Source organism: Motacilla alba, chromosome 4A (assembly GCF_015832195.1).
Source record: "Motacilla alba alba isolate MOTALB_02 chromosome 4A, Motacilla_alba_V1.0_pri, whole genome shotgun sequence".
NCBI lineage: Eukaryota > Metazoa > Chordata > Aves > Passeriformes > Motacillidae > Motacilla > Motacilla alba.
The window spans coordinates 11,906,401-11,923,330 of NC_052045.1; the positions used below are offsets into that span (position 1 = coordinate 11,906,401).

Genomic DNA, 16,930 nt, shown 5'->3' on the forward strand with positions numbered 1-16,930 from the left:
CTGTTAAATCGTGTTACTTACTGAGCAGCTGCACTGGGCACACTGGTTTGCTTGCCTGTTTTGGAAAAGCCCCTCAGCCACAAACATTTCTCCATGGTGGTAGGTGGTGCCATTGTATTCACAGGATTTCCCGGTGATTTTGCTGCTTACAGAGAAAAGGGAATCTTCTGGAAGCAAGGGGAAAGGAACATTTCACGAAAATGTTCTTGAAAATTCACAATATCATAAATACAGGGCAGGAAAAACTTCCCTTCTCCTTAATTTCTCTTTATTATGGAAGGACAAGTTCTGTAATGCTGCAAAGTACAAGTGATATGTTACTGTCTTGCTGAACTTTGGTAAATGACACTTTGAGATGACTGTCCCAGTTAATCCTAGGATGCTGACAACCAACTGCAATGCCAGCACTAACGGCCCTGTCTCAGGCTGCAGTGTTTGCCCTTGTTCTGTAGCATTTGGTATTAGGACAGAAGGGTGTGATTTTGTGCCTACTTGCTACATGTACGTGGCTCTTTCATGCTTTAATGTAAAAGGCATTAGGTACTGCGTGCACACAGAATCCCACTATCAATAGCACTGTTCTAGCAGGGCTTCCCCCTTCTTAGTACTGGCTACTGATACAGGGGTTTTTTAAAAATGATTTCTAGTATTACAGCCCAGAAAGTACTTAATTGCAGGTTAGCAAGTTGTGCCACAGGGCATGGGTGATTCTCTGCCATCCACAGGCACAAACCTTTTGGGAGAGGAGCAGCAGTAATGATGATGGGACTGCCAAGAGAGAGCTATGTACTAAGTGTTTGTTTCTAGTGGATTTCACAATTCACTGCTGCTGCTGTTTTCAAAGCGGGCAAAACTTGTCAAAGGCAGATGCCAAAAGCTAACCAAAATGTGATTTTTCTCTGACATGCATTTTAATGTCAGATGTGCAGATGAAGGAACTTTGTTTGCAGAATTTGGTGCGTGTGACAAAGTGCTTGATATGGCAGCATCAATTCAACTCTGAAACCTCCTGCTTCAACTCAGGATCATATTGAGTTCTGCACCACATGGGTTAAATGTTTTTCTAAAACATAAAACTATCCATACCTTATGCTAAAACATCCCCTAGATTGTTTAGCTGTTAGCAGTTGAAAAGCTGTGCAAAGGGAGTACACTTTACCCATGAAATGTAAGTTATCTGATACTGCTTGGGCAGTGAACCTGGCACTACATATTTATATTCACATGAATTTAGCATCTCAGCATGGGAAAAGACATTTCAAGCAAGGGCTCTGTGGAAATAACAATGGAGTGTTTGTTCTCTGGAGCCCAAATCACAGCAAATTTCTAAGAATGCAGCTGAAATTTCAATCAGTGGGTTTGGGCTTTCACGTAAAAGAAACCTGAATATTCAGGTTTTCTGACAGTCCCTTTCATTACCTATCAGATAAACCTGGAGATATTTTTCTGTGAAACCATGACACCACAGAATGTACATTTTTCTGCTGTGAGCTCAAGTGAAAAAGCAGTTATCTGCTGGTATGCACTGCCATTAAATACAGTCATTTAGTTTTCCATAAAAACATATATTAACTACATTGGTCCATCAAATATTAATGCTTTAAATGGCAAATGTGAAATCTGTCTGTGGAACATACATGCACTACAGTATTTGAGAGTGTATGGGGTCAGCTAAGTCCATTCTGTAGGAGACTGGCAGAAGACAGCTAGTCAGGTTTCCTTGCCTGACATTTCATTGCCTGACACACTTGGTATTTGCACTTCCACAGCTGAAGCACTGGATTCATCATTATTTCAAAGGAATCAAGAGTGTCGAATGACACCTTTCCAAAATCTTATAAAGAGTACAGAGTCCTGACAACATCTGTGCTTGGCACAGAAATGCATTGCTTTTGGCACTTGCTGTATGGTTTGCTGGTAATGCACAGTCTGGAATGGCAAGATGTATGCTCTAATTAAGACATCCTTCAAAAGTCATCAGCAAAAGATTCAATTGACAAATTCAGCCTCTATTTAGGCACAAATATTAGAAAACATGGATAAAGAGGCACTTTTCAGGACTGTGATGCCTCCCAAAACTTAAATCTCTTGGGTTTTCTGAGAGTCGTCTCATGGAAAGCATGGAGGAAAGACTGACAAACCTTTAGTTATCCCTTTGCCCCTTGAGCAACTGGAAGAGCAGAAGACTGGAAAGAAATTAAAATGGAAGGAGAAATGAAAGGATAACACAGATGATCTTGACTGGAGACAAGGCCCTGTTCACAGAGCCTCTGCAGGACATTGCTGTGCCCATGTGGGACGCCTGTCCAAAAGCAGTGTGTGGCTTGTGGTCTGACATTTTGCTAAGACCAATACCTGAATGACTCACCATGACTCTTCAGAGTGTTGGATGAAGAGAGTAAATTTTACTGCAGATTTATCTTGCTATATGCCACATCCCTCAGTTCTGTAGGAAATCACCAAATGCCCTTAAACGGTGGCTTATAAATAAGGAAGGAGGACGGTGAAACTTTTATTGCTTGGAAAATGATGGCAGAGAGAGCTGCACTACGTAGTTGTTTTCATCTGTGTTTCTTTTAGAAACACAAAGGATCACAAAGATTAAGGATCATTAAGATCACAAAGGTGGGCCTGTGACAGCTAAATCATTACATGCAGCCCAAAACACATGTACATCTGCCTGTCTGGAATTTGGGATGAAATTTTATGGCTGTTCTAAACCAGAGAATCACAGGATCATTAAGGTTGGAAAGGACCATTAAGATAGTCAAGTCCAACTTTCAACTTAGTACCACCACCATGTTCACCACCAAACCATGTCCCCAAGTGCCATACCCACATGTTTTTTGAAGACTACCAGGGATGAGGATGCCACCACTTCCCCAGGCAGTCTCTTCCAATGCTTCACAACCCTGTCCGTCAAAACATTCTAAACATACCTAATGTAAACCTGCCCTGATGCAACTTGAAGCCATTTCCTCTCATCCTATCACTTGTTACCTGGGAGATGAAACTGACACCCACCTCGCTACAACCTCCTTTCAAGGAATTGAAGTCTTATTTGAATAAATAATTTTAAGAAAAGTCAGTTTCAATTACAGGACATAAGACCATTATTTAAGTCCTCTGCTCAGACCTATCCATATGGTCATCTTTTAGCACATTAAGTGACTGGACATATTTCATTATTGCAAAGAGTCAGGTCTTCAAAGTCTTCAGATCAAGACCACATTACTTGTTATTGCAAAAAAAAATATATACAGTCATATATTGGAGATGGCATATTGAAGAGCACAACTGATCCTCTCCAAACACAGCATTTGCCTGGAGCTGCAAGGAAGATTTGTTTATTTCTTGTGTCCAAATATAATTTCTGTCTGGTGCAGTTTTTCTCTCTCTCTAACTTTGCTGGTGTGTGACTGATTTTCTTAACTCAGACTTGGTTTCTTTTCTAATGCTTTTAAAATCATGGCTAATTAGAGGAGTTCAGACTCCTCCACAATATCATATTCTCCTGTAGAATGTGAAATTAGAGTCATTGTGGATTGTTTTAATAAGTGCCACATTTGAGCTTTAAAAAATTTTGTCATTTATACTGATACCAGCATACATTATTCGGTGCCTTAGAAAAGACAGGTTAGAATCAGATTAATTAACTGCAAATATACTGCATTGCTCAAAGCTCTATTTGTAAACCTTGCTTCCTAATCAGGACTGTTCCCAAAGCTTTATCTGGCATTTTAATGGTGCTGACTAACATTGCTTTAATTAGCTGCCTCTGTAAAGTACCAGGCAAACCATCTGTGTGAATCCTTTTAATTAACTAGGTTAATTAATCTAAGGGTTTTTTTCTGGCATTCTTAGCATGTCAGTGGAAGCAACATACAATGTAAAGGGTAAAGATGTTATAGCATCAATTGTAAAGGAAATATCTCTGTTTCTGTGGTTGGCATTTATTCTGTAAGGGCTCAGACTTCTGTATAGAAGTTGAGAGGTCATGCTTATATTTGCCTACAATTTTAGTGTGATCAAGATAAGACCATGAGTCTGCAATGTGGATAGCAGTGCTTTATCACCATCATTAGCATGAGGTAATGGCAGGAGCCAAGATGTACAACCTGGGCATCACATGACCTGATACAGATTTCAGTTTATCCTGTCAGTAACTTTAGAGGTTAAATCTGGCTGAAGAAATCCTTCAGATTTTACAAACAGACAACAGAATACAACTGTATCAAAAATGGATTACATTCAAACCAATTATTTTTTAAAAAGCAACTGAAGAATACAGTGGCTATGCTTGAATCCTTGTATCCAAACATTCCTCTCTTCCAAACATGGGATTCTGTCCAGCTTCTTTTGTCTGCCTGGGCTGTTTTTCACTGATGTCCCATACACACAGGGTAAATTCCAGGCTTGATGAAGCCAATAGAAAGGTTTCCTTCAGGATTCAGCCAATATATGTGCTTGAATGCTGCTTTTCTGAGACTGATGTTTGTACTGTGTGGAACTGTTGATCTGTACAAACAGGATTTGTATCAACTAAGACCTGTAGTACAACTTGATGTGAAAGTCAACTATGAACTAGAAGTGCATACAGGTATAGTTCACAGATTCCATGAACTGTGGTTCATTTGACAGAGCATGCAAAGAAACAGTATGGCAAAAATTTTGCCATGAAGGGATGCTACCTCAGTGTGAACTGCAGCACCAGTGATAGTCTGGCAAAACAGTATTAGATATGAATTTCATAAACCACAGAAATTTAATGGAAATTTTCTGGTTCAATGGAATCTGCTCCAATCACATATTTTTTCATGGAAGCCTGTCTGGACTCCTGATTCTCTGCCCATACTTGAGATGTCCAAGGGCTAAGGTTTGAGGGAAGAGTCAAAAATGTACACATACCCAACTTTCCAGTCTTCTGGGAGAAACAGATTCTGTACCACATGGATCACAGTCAGTTTTGGAAACACCATCTTTCAGCTTTTTATGTTTACAATTCTATTCCTTCCTGGATTGTTATAAAAACTTGGTCCTGAGATGCTTTACCCTTACTTGGATATAACACAGAAGAGCATCAGTCATTTGCTACTAATCCCTTGAATAGCTTAGACAAATTCCATGGGCAGTTCCTGATGTTTAAAACATTGGTAATTTCTGCAAAAGTATTTATGTGCAGAGTGAAAAGCAGTAACCAGCTATGAGCAATCTAACCTTTTGGGAAATGGGAGATGACTTATTGGAGGAATGGCTTTAGGATCCAGGCGTCACTACAATCAATTAATTGCTGAACTTGGATCCTTCTGGATAAAGACAAGAGCTACAGGTATAATTACTAATGAACAATTTAGGACACTACCTAACAAACTGGGAAAACCACCTTAGAATCAGTACAGTCATGGCACGGTAATCAGTGAAGTGTTTATGATGTGACATCTGAAAGACAAAAAATTCAGCTGCTTTTGGGCACTCCTTGCCACTGGGGACAAGGAGACATCTTGGCTTTGTGACAGTCACTGTGCTTAGCTCTACTGACCTGCAGCCAGTGGCAGGTTGAAGTGAGCATCCTCCTGAAATGGAGATTGCACTCATTGGCCAAGCTCATGCCACTCCTAACCCTCAGCAGGGTCTGCTGGGACCCTGCACAGCACCTCAGCAAGGGTCTGTGGGGTTTTATTGCATCTCTGTGAGGTGCTTTCTCCTACAATGTTCTGTCCGTTTGTGTTAGTACTTAACACTCTCACTATTGCTTATTTTAGTATCAGAACATCTGGCAAAGAACATTTTTTAAAAATCCTACAGACTCTTGGCTTGCTGACTTAGAAACTATTTTTAAACTGCAACATTCAGAATCACCTAGTGTCATTTAATGAAAAAGATATGCTTTTAGTGTCCAGCAGAAAGGCTGGGTGCCCAGCCTGGCTTGGGTTTTACAGTTTGTCTATTTTATTAACCACCCTTATAAAAACAATCTAGTGCTAAACAATATGAAATTAATCACAAGGTCTAATGCCTTAAGAAACTTACCATACTGGGAACTGTTTTGCAGATAGTCTATTGGGGTTTTTTTAAAGCAGACAGATGATAGATTATGAATTTGAATACAGAGAGGATTTTATGAAATATGTTTTCTGAATCAACACAGAGCATAAGCATGTACAGACCAAGAGACTGAGGATTGTTTTGGAACCATATTCAGTAGAGAAGCAATTGGATTCTGCTGTAACTCTGGGACAACTGTTTGCACTGACATCTCTTCTGCACATTTCCTAGTATTCCCAGTGAGTTCTGCTACTTAATGTACACAACTGGAAGTGTCAGTTTAGTTTCAACAGGGACTCTAGAGCTCTCTGGGCTGTATCCTGGTGCAGGAAACTGTCCTTGGACACCAGCTGATCTCACAGGCTGCTCTCTGTACCCCTCAAACTGTAACAAGCACCATGCAAGGCTGCATTACTTTCCTCGTAACTTAAAATTTGCCTAAGAATTATAGGTTACCCATTCAGAAGCCACACATAAAGAGCAGTCACGAAATAAAACGCAATTCTTGGAAATATGCACACCACAAGCATTTCTAATGCCAGAGGGGAACAGGACTTGAATATCAAAGTACTTCTTCCTATTTTGCATATTGAAAATTCTGTGAAACCTGAATCAGCTCAGGCACACACACTGCCCAACACAAGTGGGCAGTACTTTCATTACCTGACATCTGCTTTTGGAAAACACTTGGCTCAGGTAGGGGTTGCACATACCCCTAGGTCTCTTAGTTAAAAAAAATATAGTTAATTTCCTCTTTCATGGAGTCCAGGTCTTTTCCCTAGAAACAAACTATTCTGTAGGGTAATATACACATAGAAAGATACAGGGATGATTTTTGTGTACTAAGTCTCTTAGTATTTTTCATAGCAGAGTTAAAGGCTCACAAAATAGGCTTCATGCTCCACTGCTAAAGATTAATTCTAGGAGGCCCAAAAATACTGAAGCAGTCTGGAATAACAGTAATAAGATAACTTATTCATGTGCAGAATCTGAATGGCAAATGGATTCAAACTGAAAGAGATTTGGTTTAGATTAGGTATTAGGAAGAAATGAATTACTGTGGGGGTGATAAAGCCCTGGCACAGGTTGCCCAGAGCAGCTGTGGCTGCCCCATCCCTGGGACTGTTCAATGTCAGGCTGGACAGGTCTTTGTGCAGCCTGGTCTAGTGGAAGGTGTCCCTGCCCATGGCAGGGGGTTGGAAGACCTTTAAGGTTCCTTCTAACCCAAACCATTCTATGATTCTGTAAATTTACTTTTCTAGTTACTTTTGATTGCAGAGACAGTTGAAACATGTTTGGAGCCTCTGCCACCCTCATGTAGGAGAGGAGAGCACAGAGTAAATGGAAGGACTTCAAAATTCACTTTGTGAGGGGTCCAGGGCTAAAGTCCTCTCTCCAGCTTTTAAAATGCTACATGCTTCTTCTGGTTGCTGGAACAGCCACTTTGACAGCTAGATAAGCATGTAAAGATGTGAACAGTTGTTGAGCTGCTCAGATTAACAATGTCTGAATTAGCCTTTTTCCACCTAAGGAGTGAGAGCTCTGAAAAAGTGGTAATGAGTCCTTTGACTTCTTCAGCCAAAGCTCTTCCCAGTCCTGGAGAAATCGAGGTTCTAGTAACATTCCAAGTAAAAGATAAAGAAGCCTGTCTCCAGGCAAAAATCCTCTATGTTAGGCTCTTCCCTCTCCTAAGCACAAGACAATAGAATATGGTTATTGAATGTAAGGAACAGCTTTTCAGTATGAGACATATTTGGAACGGAGGAATAAATATGTGTTTATAATCTGATCCTTACAAATTCAAAACAGAGCAGCCTAAGACTTAAAAGAGGTGAGGGAAGCATCCTGCAGAGATTATGTAGCTTGCTAGGAGAGTGACAGTGAGATTTTCATCATAGTTATGTTGAATAAATCTGGAAAAACTCTGTTGATTGTACTAACCTTGAAGCTATGTGTGCAAACCAAACTGTATTTTTAAAATATTCTTTAAAAAAAGATCCTTATGTGTATATGGAAAAAAATCACATAAATTATATTCTTCTGTGTTTATACAGTGCATTTCATGCAGAAATAGTAGTACTTTATATAACACAGAGCATTTGCTTATTTTCCTGCAGTTCCAGTGAAACTAAGGTACAGTAAGAACAGTAGGTTTGCTTTGTACTCAGAGATCCAATTAATGTTTGTCTGCTGACCCACTTGTACCAGAAAGGCCAGTGCAAAAAAAGCAGATAGCTGGGAACATGGATTTCCTCATTCTGCCACTGTGGTTCACATCCCCAGAAAGACCCTCAGTGCAGGAAATGTTCCATGACCATATTTTGGCCACTTGAGTATGAGGTGCTGTGCTGGGGCTACTTGGTGGGAGGGGCCAAATGCAGAGGTGCTAAAGAAAATAGAGTAGATAGGGAATCTCTGTCTTCCAGGCAGTGAGGGACATCGTGGAGCACAAGTTTCTTGGTGACCTGGGATAAAATGTGCTCCATTTTTTCCAGAAATTTTCCTATCTACTGAACTTTCCTCAGTATCTGTAAAAGCCTCTTGCATACCTTTGCCTTGGAAAGGCAGGAAACCTGTCAGCACCTTTAACTCAGTTCTGTGTATTCCAGACTTGCTCCTAGTGCAGCTTCAGAGCTGGATATCTAAACTGAGCCCAGAGAGCCAGCAGCACATGGGGGAATAAACTGCTCTTGCAAATTGACTGTTTCAAGGTCAAAACCACCAACTGCTGACAGGAGACTTTTTTACAGTAGTAAAAAAGTTTTTACCACTGTCACATCAAGTAGGGTAAAACACAAATATTCTAGAGCTACTTCATCACCAGAACGAAGCCCTGATTGATCATCTCATGAAAATACTGGAACCTCAGACAGAGAAAACCTGTTACACTATTTCAGTGCAGGGTTAGCTTCTAGGGGTCAGCTAGGATTATTTTAAACAATCTTTGTGGCTGGAGCTCCTTGGGGAATTGTAGCACAGCATTTGAGACCAAATGGATTTCTTTCCTACTAAAAATTCTTTTGCCTAATTTCTTCCCTCTGCTTTTGTTTCCACTCTACATGAATGTGTCACCTCGAGGTCTGATCTGAAGTTCATTGAACTACATAGATTTGGAACCTGGCCCAAACACCTACTCTGTGTGGCACAGCAAAAAGGCAGTTTCCCCTTTCATCTTCTGTCTCATATTTCTACCATATTCCTTAGGATTTCTAGAGAGAAGGACCATATCATCATCAGGAACTGCATCTGTTCTCATGGAAGACTGAGTCCAAGAATGATCAAAGTTAATAGAAATCTGTTGATTGACTACAGTAGAAAGTGGATCAAACCTCAGTCCATGTGCATTTAGCCTTTTCCCTCAGTCATGCATCACAATCCATATTATTATAAATATGTTTTGTAAATTTGTAATATTACAAATTAAAATGATGTGTTCAGGTTCCTTTAAAAACAACCAAAGCTGTGCATTGATGTTGTCTTTCAAGCAGTGGTGGAGGCTGACAATAAATGTGGATGGAAAAGTTGTTCACTATCCAAAAACTGCAAACACCAGCTCTAAATAAAATCCATATGTGCCTCTTGGAGGTGCAGGTGTCAACGATATTAAGCCACAAAATGCTTTACATTAAAATAACCTTAAGGACCAGGTTAAGCTCTAAAAACTCCAGGGTAATTTGGAGTTAATCACCACAGCTAGTCTTTAATATGGTCAGACTGTAGAAAGTGTATGAAATTCATTGCTTGAAGGAACTAGTAGCACCTTATCTAGAAACTATGAACTTCCATCCAGATTCAAGGCAAAGATGTAGTTAGAGTTTAAGCATTCAAAAGACTGTTGCTTGTGTTTTAGCTTTCTAGGGCTAAAGTCGAGCACTTCACATCATTTTAATATATTTTCTACAGATTAATTTCCTGTGTTTTCTTTTATAGTTGCAAAAAAAATTGCCTATCAATTGCCCAGAAACTCTGAAGGGCTCATAAAACACTTTCTAAGTTGCTCTAGTTTAGTTCCTGCTCTCAAGTTAAAATATTACATGAATCCACCAATCTCTCTACCACTGAGGAAACAAATTAAATGAAGCTTTGGTGCATTCTGAATTCTCTCTGAAGTCTTTTTGAAGGTCTTGGAAGTTAGCTTGGAAAAATTCTGAGCAGCTTATCCTATCCTATCATGTCAGTCCAAAGAATTGAAGTTCTGTCATCCATGTGGGAAGATACGTATTTTTTTCACATACGTTTTGGATGCTGATATAAAGACAGATTTTTAAAAATTTTTATGGTCAAAAAAGCAGAATAGAAACGAGCAACAACCTCAATCTGGCTGTGATAGCAAACATTCCTTGTGAAGGTAGTGACAAAGGCAAATCACAAACCAAATAAAATTATCTAAGCACATATCAATAAGAAAAAAATTAGAGATCTCCCTGGAATGCCTATACCATATTTCTAAACCAAATTTACTTCCAAACAAAAAAATTAATTATAACTATCTGACAACTACCCATTGTAGGACTCTCACTGATATGAGAAGGGTAGGTGGTAGCAAGAAGAGTTGCATAGAGAATGGAAGAGCTGGGCACAGTATCCCTTCCTCCATCCCAAAAATGTTTATGAATGGAAGGGTAAGACTGCAACTGAGAGCCTGGCAGCTCTGGTATGTGAGACGGGTAGAACCCAAAGCTTCTTCACCAAATGGTTTAATGTATGCACATTCTGCAATGGAAAAACCACTCCACCAGAGCATTCCAACAGCCAGGGTTGAAGATTTTGAATGTAATTCAGTGCAAGATGTGCTGCACTACATACATGTTCTGTAATGTCTGTCAGGTCAACAGGTGCTGTACATGCCCTGCACCTTGCAATGCTCAGTCTTTGTCTACACTGCAGAGTGCAGGCTGTCACCTGGACTAGCTCAGTGAAGGTAGCACTGAGCTCATGGCAGGCACATTTTTCCTGCTTCTTCAGTGAGTTTTGCAGTGCAGTGAGTTCTGCACTGTCCCAGGATCTAAAATAGCCAGTTCAAAGATTCAGGTATTACTGGGCCATGCTGCAGTCTACCATGCAGACAGAGCCTCACTCGTTTTTAGGTGATGTTCTCAGCCCGCTGTTGCGAGATGCCTCATCTGGTACATCTTTAGACCAGCTATGTATATAGGTGACACCTGGCATTTCTGCATCTAAAGAGGAACAAAAGTACAGCAGAAAAGTGGTTTGAATTTGATAAAGAGAAACCATAGTACCAAAGGAGCTTAAACTTAAACATGTTAACAATACTGAATGTTCTTGGAAGGCAGTGTGTTTAGTCGGGGCAGCAAGCTCAGAAAACACTGGAGCCAGATGGGCTGATTCATACATCAGCATGCAGCCTTATCTGCTGAGAAATCAAACCAGCAAGTGGAATGTGGAAGCCTTTTCTGAATCCCACAATTGTGAATTTTTGCTTCTGATGTAAGCTTTTCTTAGGTTTACATATTTGATCTTTAACTAGACTCTAAATACTTTGATTTATAATTGTTGAATGTAGAAATGTACAATAAATGTTCCAGCTTTAAAGGCACTGTCCATAGAAGTGCCATAAAAGACAGCCACAGCTAAATGCTTAAAGAACTTGTACATGAAGTTTATTTTCATGACAGGAGGCAGAAGCTCAGAAGTCCAGTCTAGGTCATGAGCTGATCCAGATGAATTCTCTCCCTGACTACAAATCCCCTCTCCTCTGATGATGTCTGGAGCATCCTGAGGTGGAAGGAAGAAGATCAAGCTCAGAAGCATGTGATGTTCTTTGAGTCTCACTATTGTGCAAGAAGAGTCTCAATTCCTGTGACCCTAGGTTTTTGGTTACATGTGTGTGATGATAAGAAGAATCCAGTTCAGATGGTAAAATACTTTTCAGAGCTGCAAAAGGAAGAAATATCTGGATCTGTATATGAAACAAGGTCTGGATTTTGCCAGTGGTAGAAAGAATACATTTTTAAAAAGAAAGGTTAGCAGGGAATCTGTGGTAGAAGCTGATGAACCACTGGTGGAAGTAGAAGATGCTTCATAACGTATGTCTGAAAACTACTTAAGACTCATGATGTCTGGTGCCAGGGAGACAGGATACAAACACTGCATCTCTTTGTGTCACTGAGTCCAGTGTCACTATGGATGCAGAAGACATTAATTCCAGGGGGAGAGAAGTGCCAACTTTTCTCAAAGGAATCCTTTCAACAGCTCCTTCACTTAGGTAGCTAAGAAGTTCAATGTCCAATGAAAGATGCTGCCTCCTGGCATTACCTCTGCTTCAATAAATAAGGAGACAGTGATTTGTGCAGTTACACTCCACAAGGCCTGCAGAGAGGCCAGAGAAGAGCCCCAGGTCGCTCTGACTAGCATTACTCATTTCTGTAATGCAGCTTGAGAAATGGAGGGGAAACATATGTGACAGAATAAAACAAGCATTTATGAGAGAAATTCACATGCATGGCCAATGGCCAGAGTTCTCACACATTCCATTAAAAAATAACCAGGAAAACCAGAGAAGTGAATTTCCTGCATATCATGGGATGTCGCACAAAAGACATTGCATGCCGGGCACATAGGAATGGAAAGTTGGCACAAGATCTGCAAGAATGCTTGAGATACCTATTCAGATCAGGCATGAACAATTACCACTGAAGACAGAGCATTAAGTATTATACACATGATCACTGCAGAAAGCAGAATGTAAATAACCCCTGAAATCACAGGAGAATCCTAGTCCTCTTTTACCTAACACTGTTATAGATCAAATCAGGGGAAAAACAGACCTTAGTGGGACTCATGTTTTTAATGAGATGATGCACAGCTAGCAATGCAATAGCCCATCATTTGTGGCAGATTGATTAAAAATAGATTTTATGAACAGCTGCGAGAAGATAACAGATCACAATTCAAGGAAGGCTCATTCTGATAATTTCCCATACTTCTCAGTTTAAACATGGAGTACAACAATATTCCAGCTGAAGACTATGAATAGGAAGAACTTAACTTGATAAAATGGATATGAGAGTTTACATGGGGTCTTACTCTTCCTTACTAGATCACTGTAGAATGTTTTAAAATCTTCATAGGTATCACTACATTTACAAGCTCATGAACAGAAAAAAGCCAAAAGAGTTCATTGCCATGGAGCGCTTGAAGTAAACCAATCAATCTAGAAGCATTTATGTTTCTATAGTAAATACAATACAGACATACTAAAAAATAATAGAAAAAGTTCCTGACTGCAAATGCCAATTATTGAGTAGGACTTCTGTGATTTAACTTAAATTGTCAAAAAGTAAGCATCCAGTTTTCCCGTGTTCCCTCAATAATCAGTGGAAAGTGATTATGGCATCTCCAGGGAAAAAAGTCTTCTCATTCTGGGTGACAGGATGAATCACCCTCATGTTTCCAACAGCTGTAAAGGGTATCTAAATTATTGTCTTCCCAACTGAAGCTTAGATTAGCTGGAAAAACAGACCAGATTTTGGGCACACCAGCACACCAATCCTTCCTTTGATCTGGAAACAAAAGAGGGGTTTGTGTTCCCAGCACCTTACTATTTTACTAAGTTCTAGTTTGCCAAAGAAAGCATTTTGCCTTAGAAATTTTCTTTCTTACATAGTAGACCGTTATAGAGAAAATTCCAATGGATGTTTTAAGAAAATTCCACTGGATGTTCCAACTCCAAAGAGTTGTATTTAAAGTTGAATGGGCTCAATCTCATCGTAAGACACAAAAGCAGCATCACAGCATCACATGAGTTATAAGCTCAAAATGGTTCTTCCTTGTCACTTTTTAAAAAGAGGATTCTAGATACCCAGATCAGATATTGATATGCATATCTGATAGAGAGAATATGCAATTGTCAGGGCAGATGAATTCCAACCCAAAACTGATGCGTGGATACCACTGTATGGTATGTGGATACCATTTATTATCCAGTAGGTGCAGTCAACACACCAGTCCCACCTGAACAGCAACCTTCTTGTGCACCCATGTCCCTGTGCCGTTGTGCACTTACTGCCTCCTGCTGACAGGTTGTGCTCAGGGAATAGCTGCTTTCCTCAGACAATTAAACTCTCTGGAGAAAGCCAAATAAAACCCCTTTCTATGATGCTGGATGAATACTCTTTTATAAATAGAAATGTGGGGTGCCACTAAGACAGGCATTTAGGGAAAAGCCCCAGTCAAATCTGCCAGCCGTTAGGCCATGTCGGGAATGCTGGAACAGGCTCGTGAAAGATCCTGCTTAGTCTCTTTCATACAGTGGCTCTTAATAATGAGCATATAATAAATGTACAGTCTGGAGAATTTACTATACAGTATCCAATTGGATTTATATAGTCATAAACTTCTACAGCACTGCTTCCATGATTTACAACAGTCTCTACTAATTATGAAGCTATGCCTGGACCTGAGATGTAGAAGGTAAACGTTACCAGACTGGTTGTACAGTGACACTATACAAATGCACATTTGCCAAAGCAATTTTGAATTCCTTGTTAACAGACAGCCATTGCAAATAACCATATATTTTGGTGTGCTCTTATGAAAAGCACCAAAACCAGAAACCTAGGAAGTTTGTGGGATGGTGTTTTATTGTGATAGAGTTTAGAGATAAGGATTCTGGAATGGACAGTCAATGAAAGGACTGCTGCTTTCTACCTGGATTGTAGGGGATTGGACTTGGTAGCTTACCTGATCCCTTCACGAATCTATTCTGCTGATTTCCTATACAGAAAACACCATGGGAAATACTGTAACTTACTGTAGGACAAACTTCTCATAACCTGAATGGATACAGGAGGATGTTTACTTCACAGAAGTTTTCCAGCACAAATATTTAATTTTGTTGTTACTCAGCATATTAAGTAACTATTTCAGAAAGGACTATTTGTCACTAATAGGAATTACCTGGGCATCGTGGGCAGCACAGCTGGGGTACATGCACAGGGGAAGCACAGTGTAGACTTGGGCATCTTATTCTGCTGCACAAAACATTTCCATTCTGCAGATGGAACATAGTACATAGTATTTTAATGAAATGCGCTGTCTTACAAATTTCAGTGTTCTCTATTCTACATCCAAACTTTTTTTTTAAAAAAAGCCTTTTTACAACATTCTGGTTTCACTCACACCGAGATATGCCCAGATACTTCCACTGCCTTTGAATTCATGCTGGAGGTCAGAAATCCTTAAAAACTTTAAAATCGGAGGAAGTGTCTAAAAATGGATAGCAACGATCTCCATTTCTCTTCTTCTATCCATTTGTCTTTTTCTTTTGAGCAGATTATGCTTAGGAGTTGCATTTCCAAAACTAAGACGTGGATAAATGGTAGATCTCTGCGATATCCCCTACTGAGGGTTAGTTCAAGACCACAAGAGACAATAGCATCTGTAATTGTTCCTGAAAACTGTGGAGAGTCTTTTGTTTTCCTTTTATTGCTTTCCCAGTAGACAAAAAAACCCAGATGGTAAGTAGCCATTTTTCTAAGAAACATGAGTTAAGTCTTGGGAATAGGGATCATTATTCATGTCATTAACATAATATTCTATTTGACCACATCTAAGTTTGATTTATAATTAAAACACAGGGAATTTTCATTCTCCAGCGTCTGTAACAGAAAAGACTATCCATTTCAAATTCCCATTTCCCATCTATAATTCATCCTCTTAATTTACCTCTGAGTTGCTCATATTTATAACAAGAAAGATCTTTCAGCATGAACATTGACTCTAAGTTATGACTGTAGTTTTAGGTGGTGTCAGGACTAAACCTACTTTATTTTCATATGCCTTCTGCAGCACTGAAATGTTTTCAGTGGATGTGCAGACTTCCCTAGACAGCAGATGTATAGGCTTTTCTATTCATCCCTTTCAAAATAATTCATTGACAAATATTTGCAGACCACAGGCTGGAATCCCACTGTTAGATCACTGCTAGCCACAAACTACAGTCGTGCATCTGCCTTGGAAAGAGACACTAAAAATGATTATCACCATCTGTTTCCAATAAGAATTGAAATGAAATATACTGATTTTGTAGAAGAGGAGCAAATTTTAGACTGTAGGATCTCCACAGATCGGGACTGTCCCTGGTCCGCACAGCTGCTTGCCCAGCAGACACAGGAGCCTGAGAAGCACTGCTAGAGAAGAAAGGCTGGCACTGCCTGCTGACCTGTCTCCATGTTGCTGACTTGTCCTATTCTGTGGCCTCACTGTTTTTCATTTTAGGTCCTGTGGAATCTCCTGAGGTGAATGTTTACTTTCTGTGCATGGTCAGCTGTGATAAAATTCTGCAGGCCAACTTTGCTGCTCCACACTGCCAGCCAGCCTCCCCTGTCTGCTGCAGGACCGAGCTATTTTACTGATCTTGTGCTTAGTGAGACTGATCTTGCACCTGCATTCACAGTGATAATTGGGAGAACAGCCCCCCTGGCCAGAGCAGGACTCAAGTGCTGGTCAGTGTCTCTAAGCCAGGGCCAAGGTCACATTTCTGCATCAGGTACCAGAGAGTGTTGATGCATCTCTCTCCCAAAGCTGGGCTATCAGTGCTGGGGGTGGAGAGCAGTCATTTAGCCTGAGGTCTGCAGCTATGACTGCGAACACAAGCAAAAGCAAAAAACTGCTTTAAAAAACTGTATTTTAGGGAGTAAAATAATGATCTGACAAATTGTGAGTGCTCTATTTTACTTGACAGTAACAGTCAACAGGCTCCACTGTGAACTGAGGGGGAGGAGGGGTTGTAAAAGGAAGGGGGAGCAGGGTGAGAACACTGAATTATGTTTAGTTTTATTCTGGTTTAAGTGTGTAACTTATAACTTGTAAAAATACAATACTATACACACACAAAAACAGAAAAGCTTTTTTTTTTTTTTTT

At 39.9% G+C, this 16,930-nt stretch overlaps 1 protein-coding gene across 3 annotated transcripts in view; it reads right to left on the bottom strand.

Annotated features, from left to right (window-relative positions):
• Positions 1 to 16,930, bottom strand: part of CHRDL1 (chordin like 1) — a 39,300-nt gene that overhangs the window by 14,563 nt on the left and 7,807 nt on the right. For 2 of the 3 annotated variants that reach the window (XM_038122885.1, XM_038122882.1), the window contains exons 4-5: positions 14,965 to 15,058; positions 22 to 167 (exon numbers count right to left, since the gene is read on the bottom strand). In XM_038122885.1, the coding sequence (XP_037978813.1) occupies positions 22 to 167; positions 14,965 to 15,058 (240 nt within the window). The remainder of the gene's footprint in view (positions 1 to 21; positions 168 to 14,964; positions 15,059 to 16,930) is intronic. The other variant, XM_038122883.1, reaches the window with a different exon arrangement.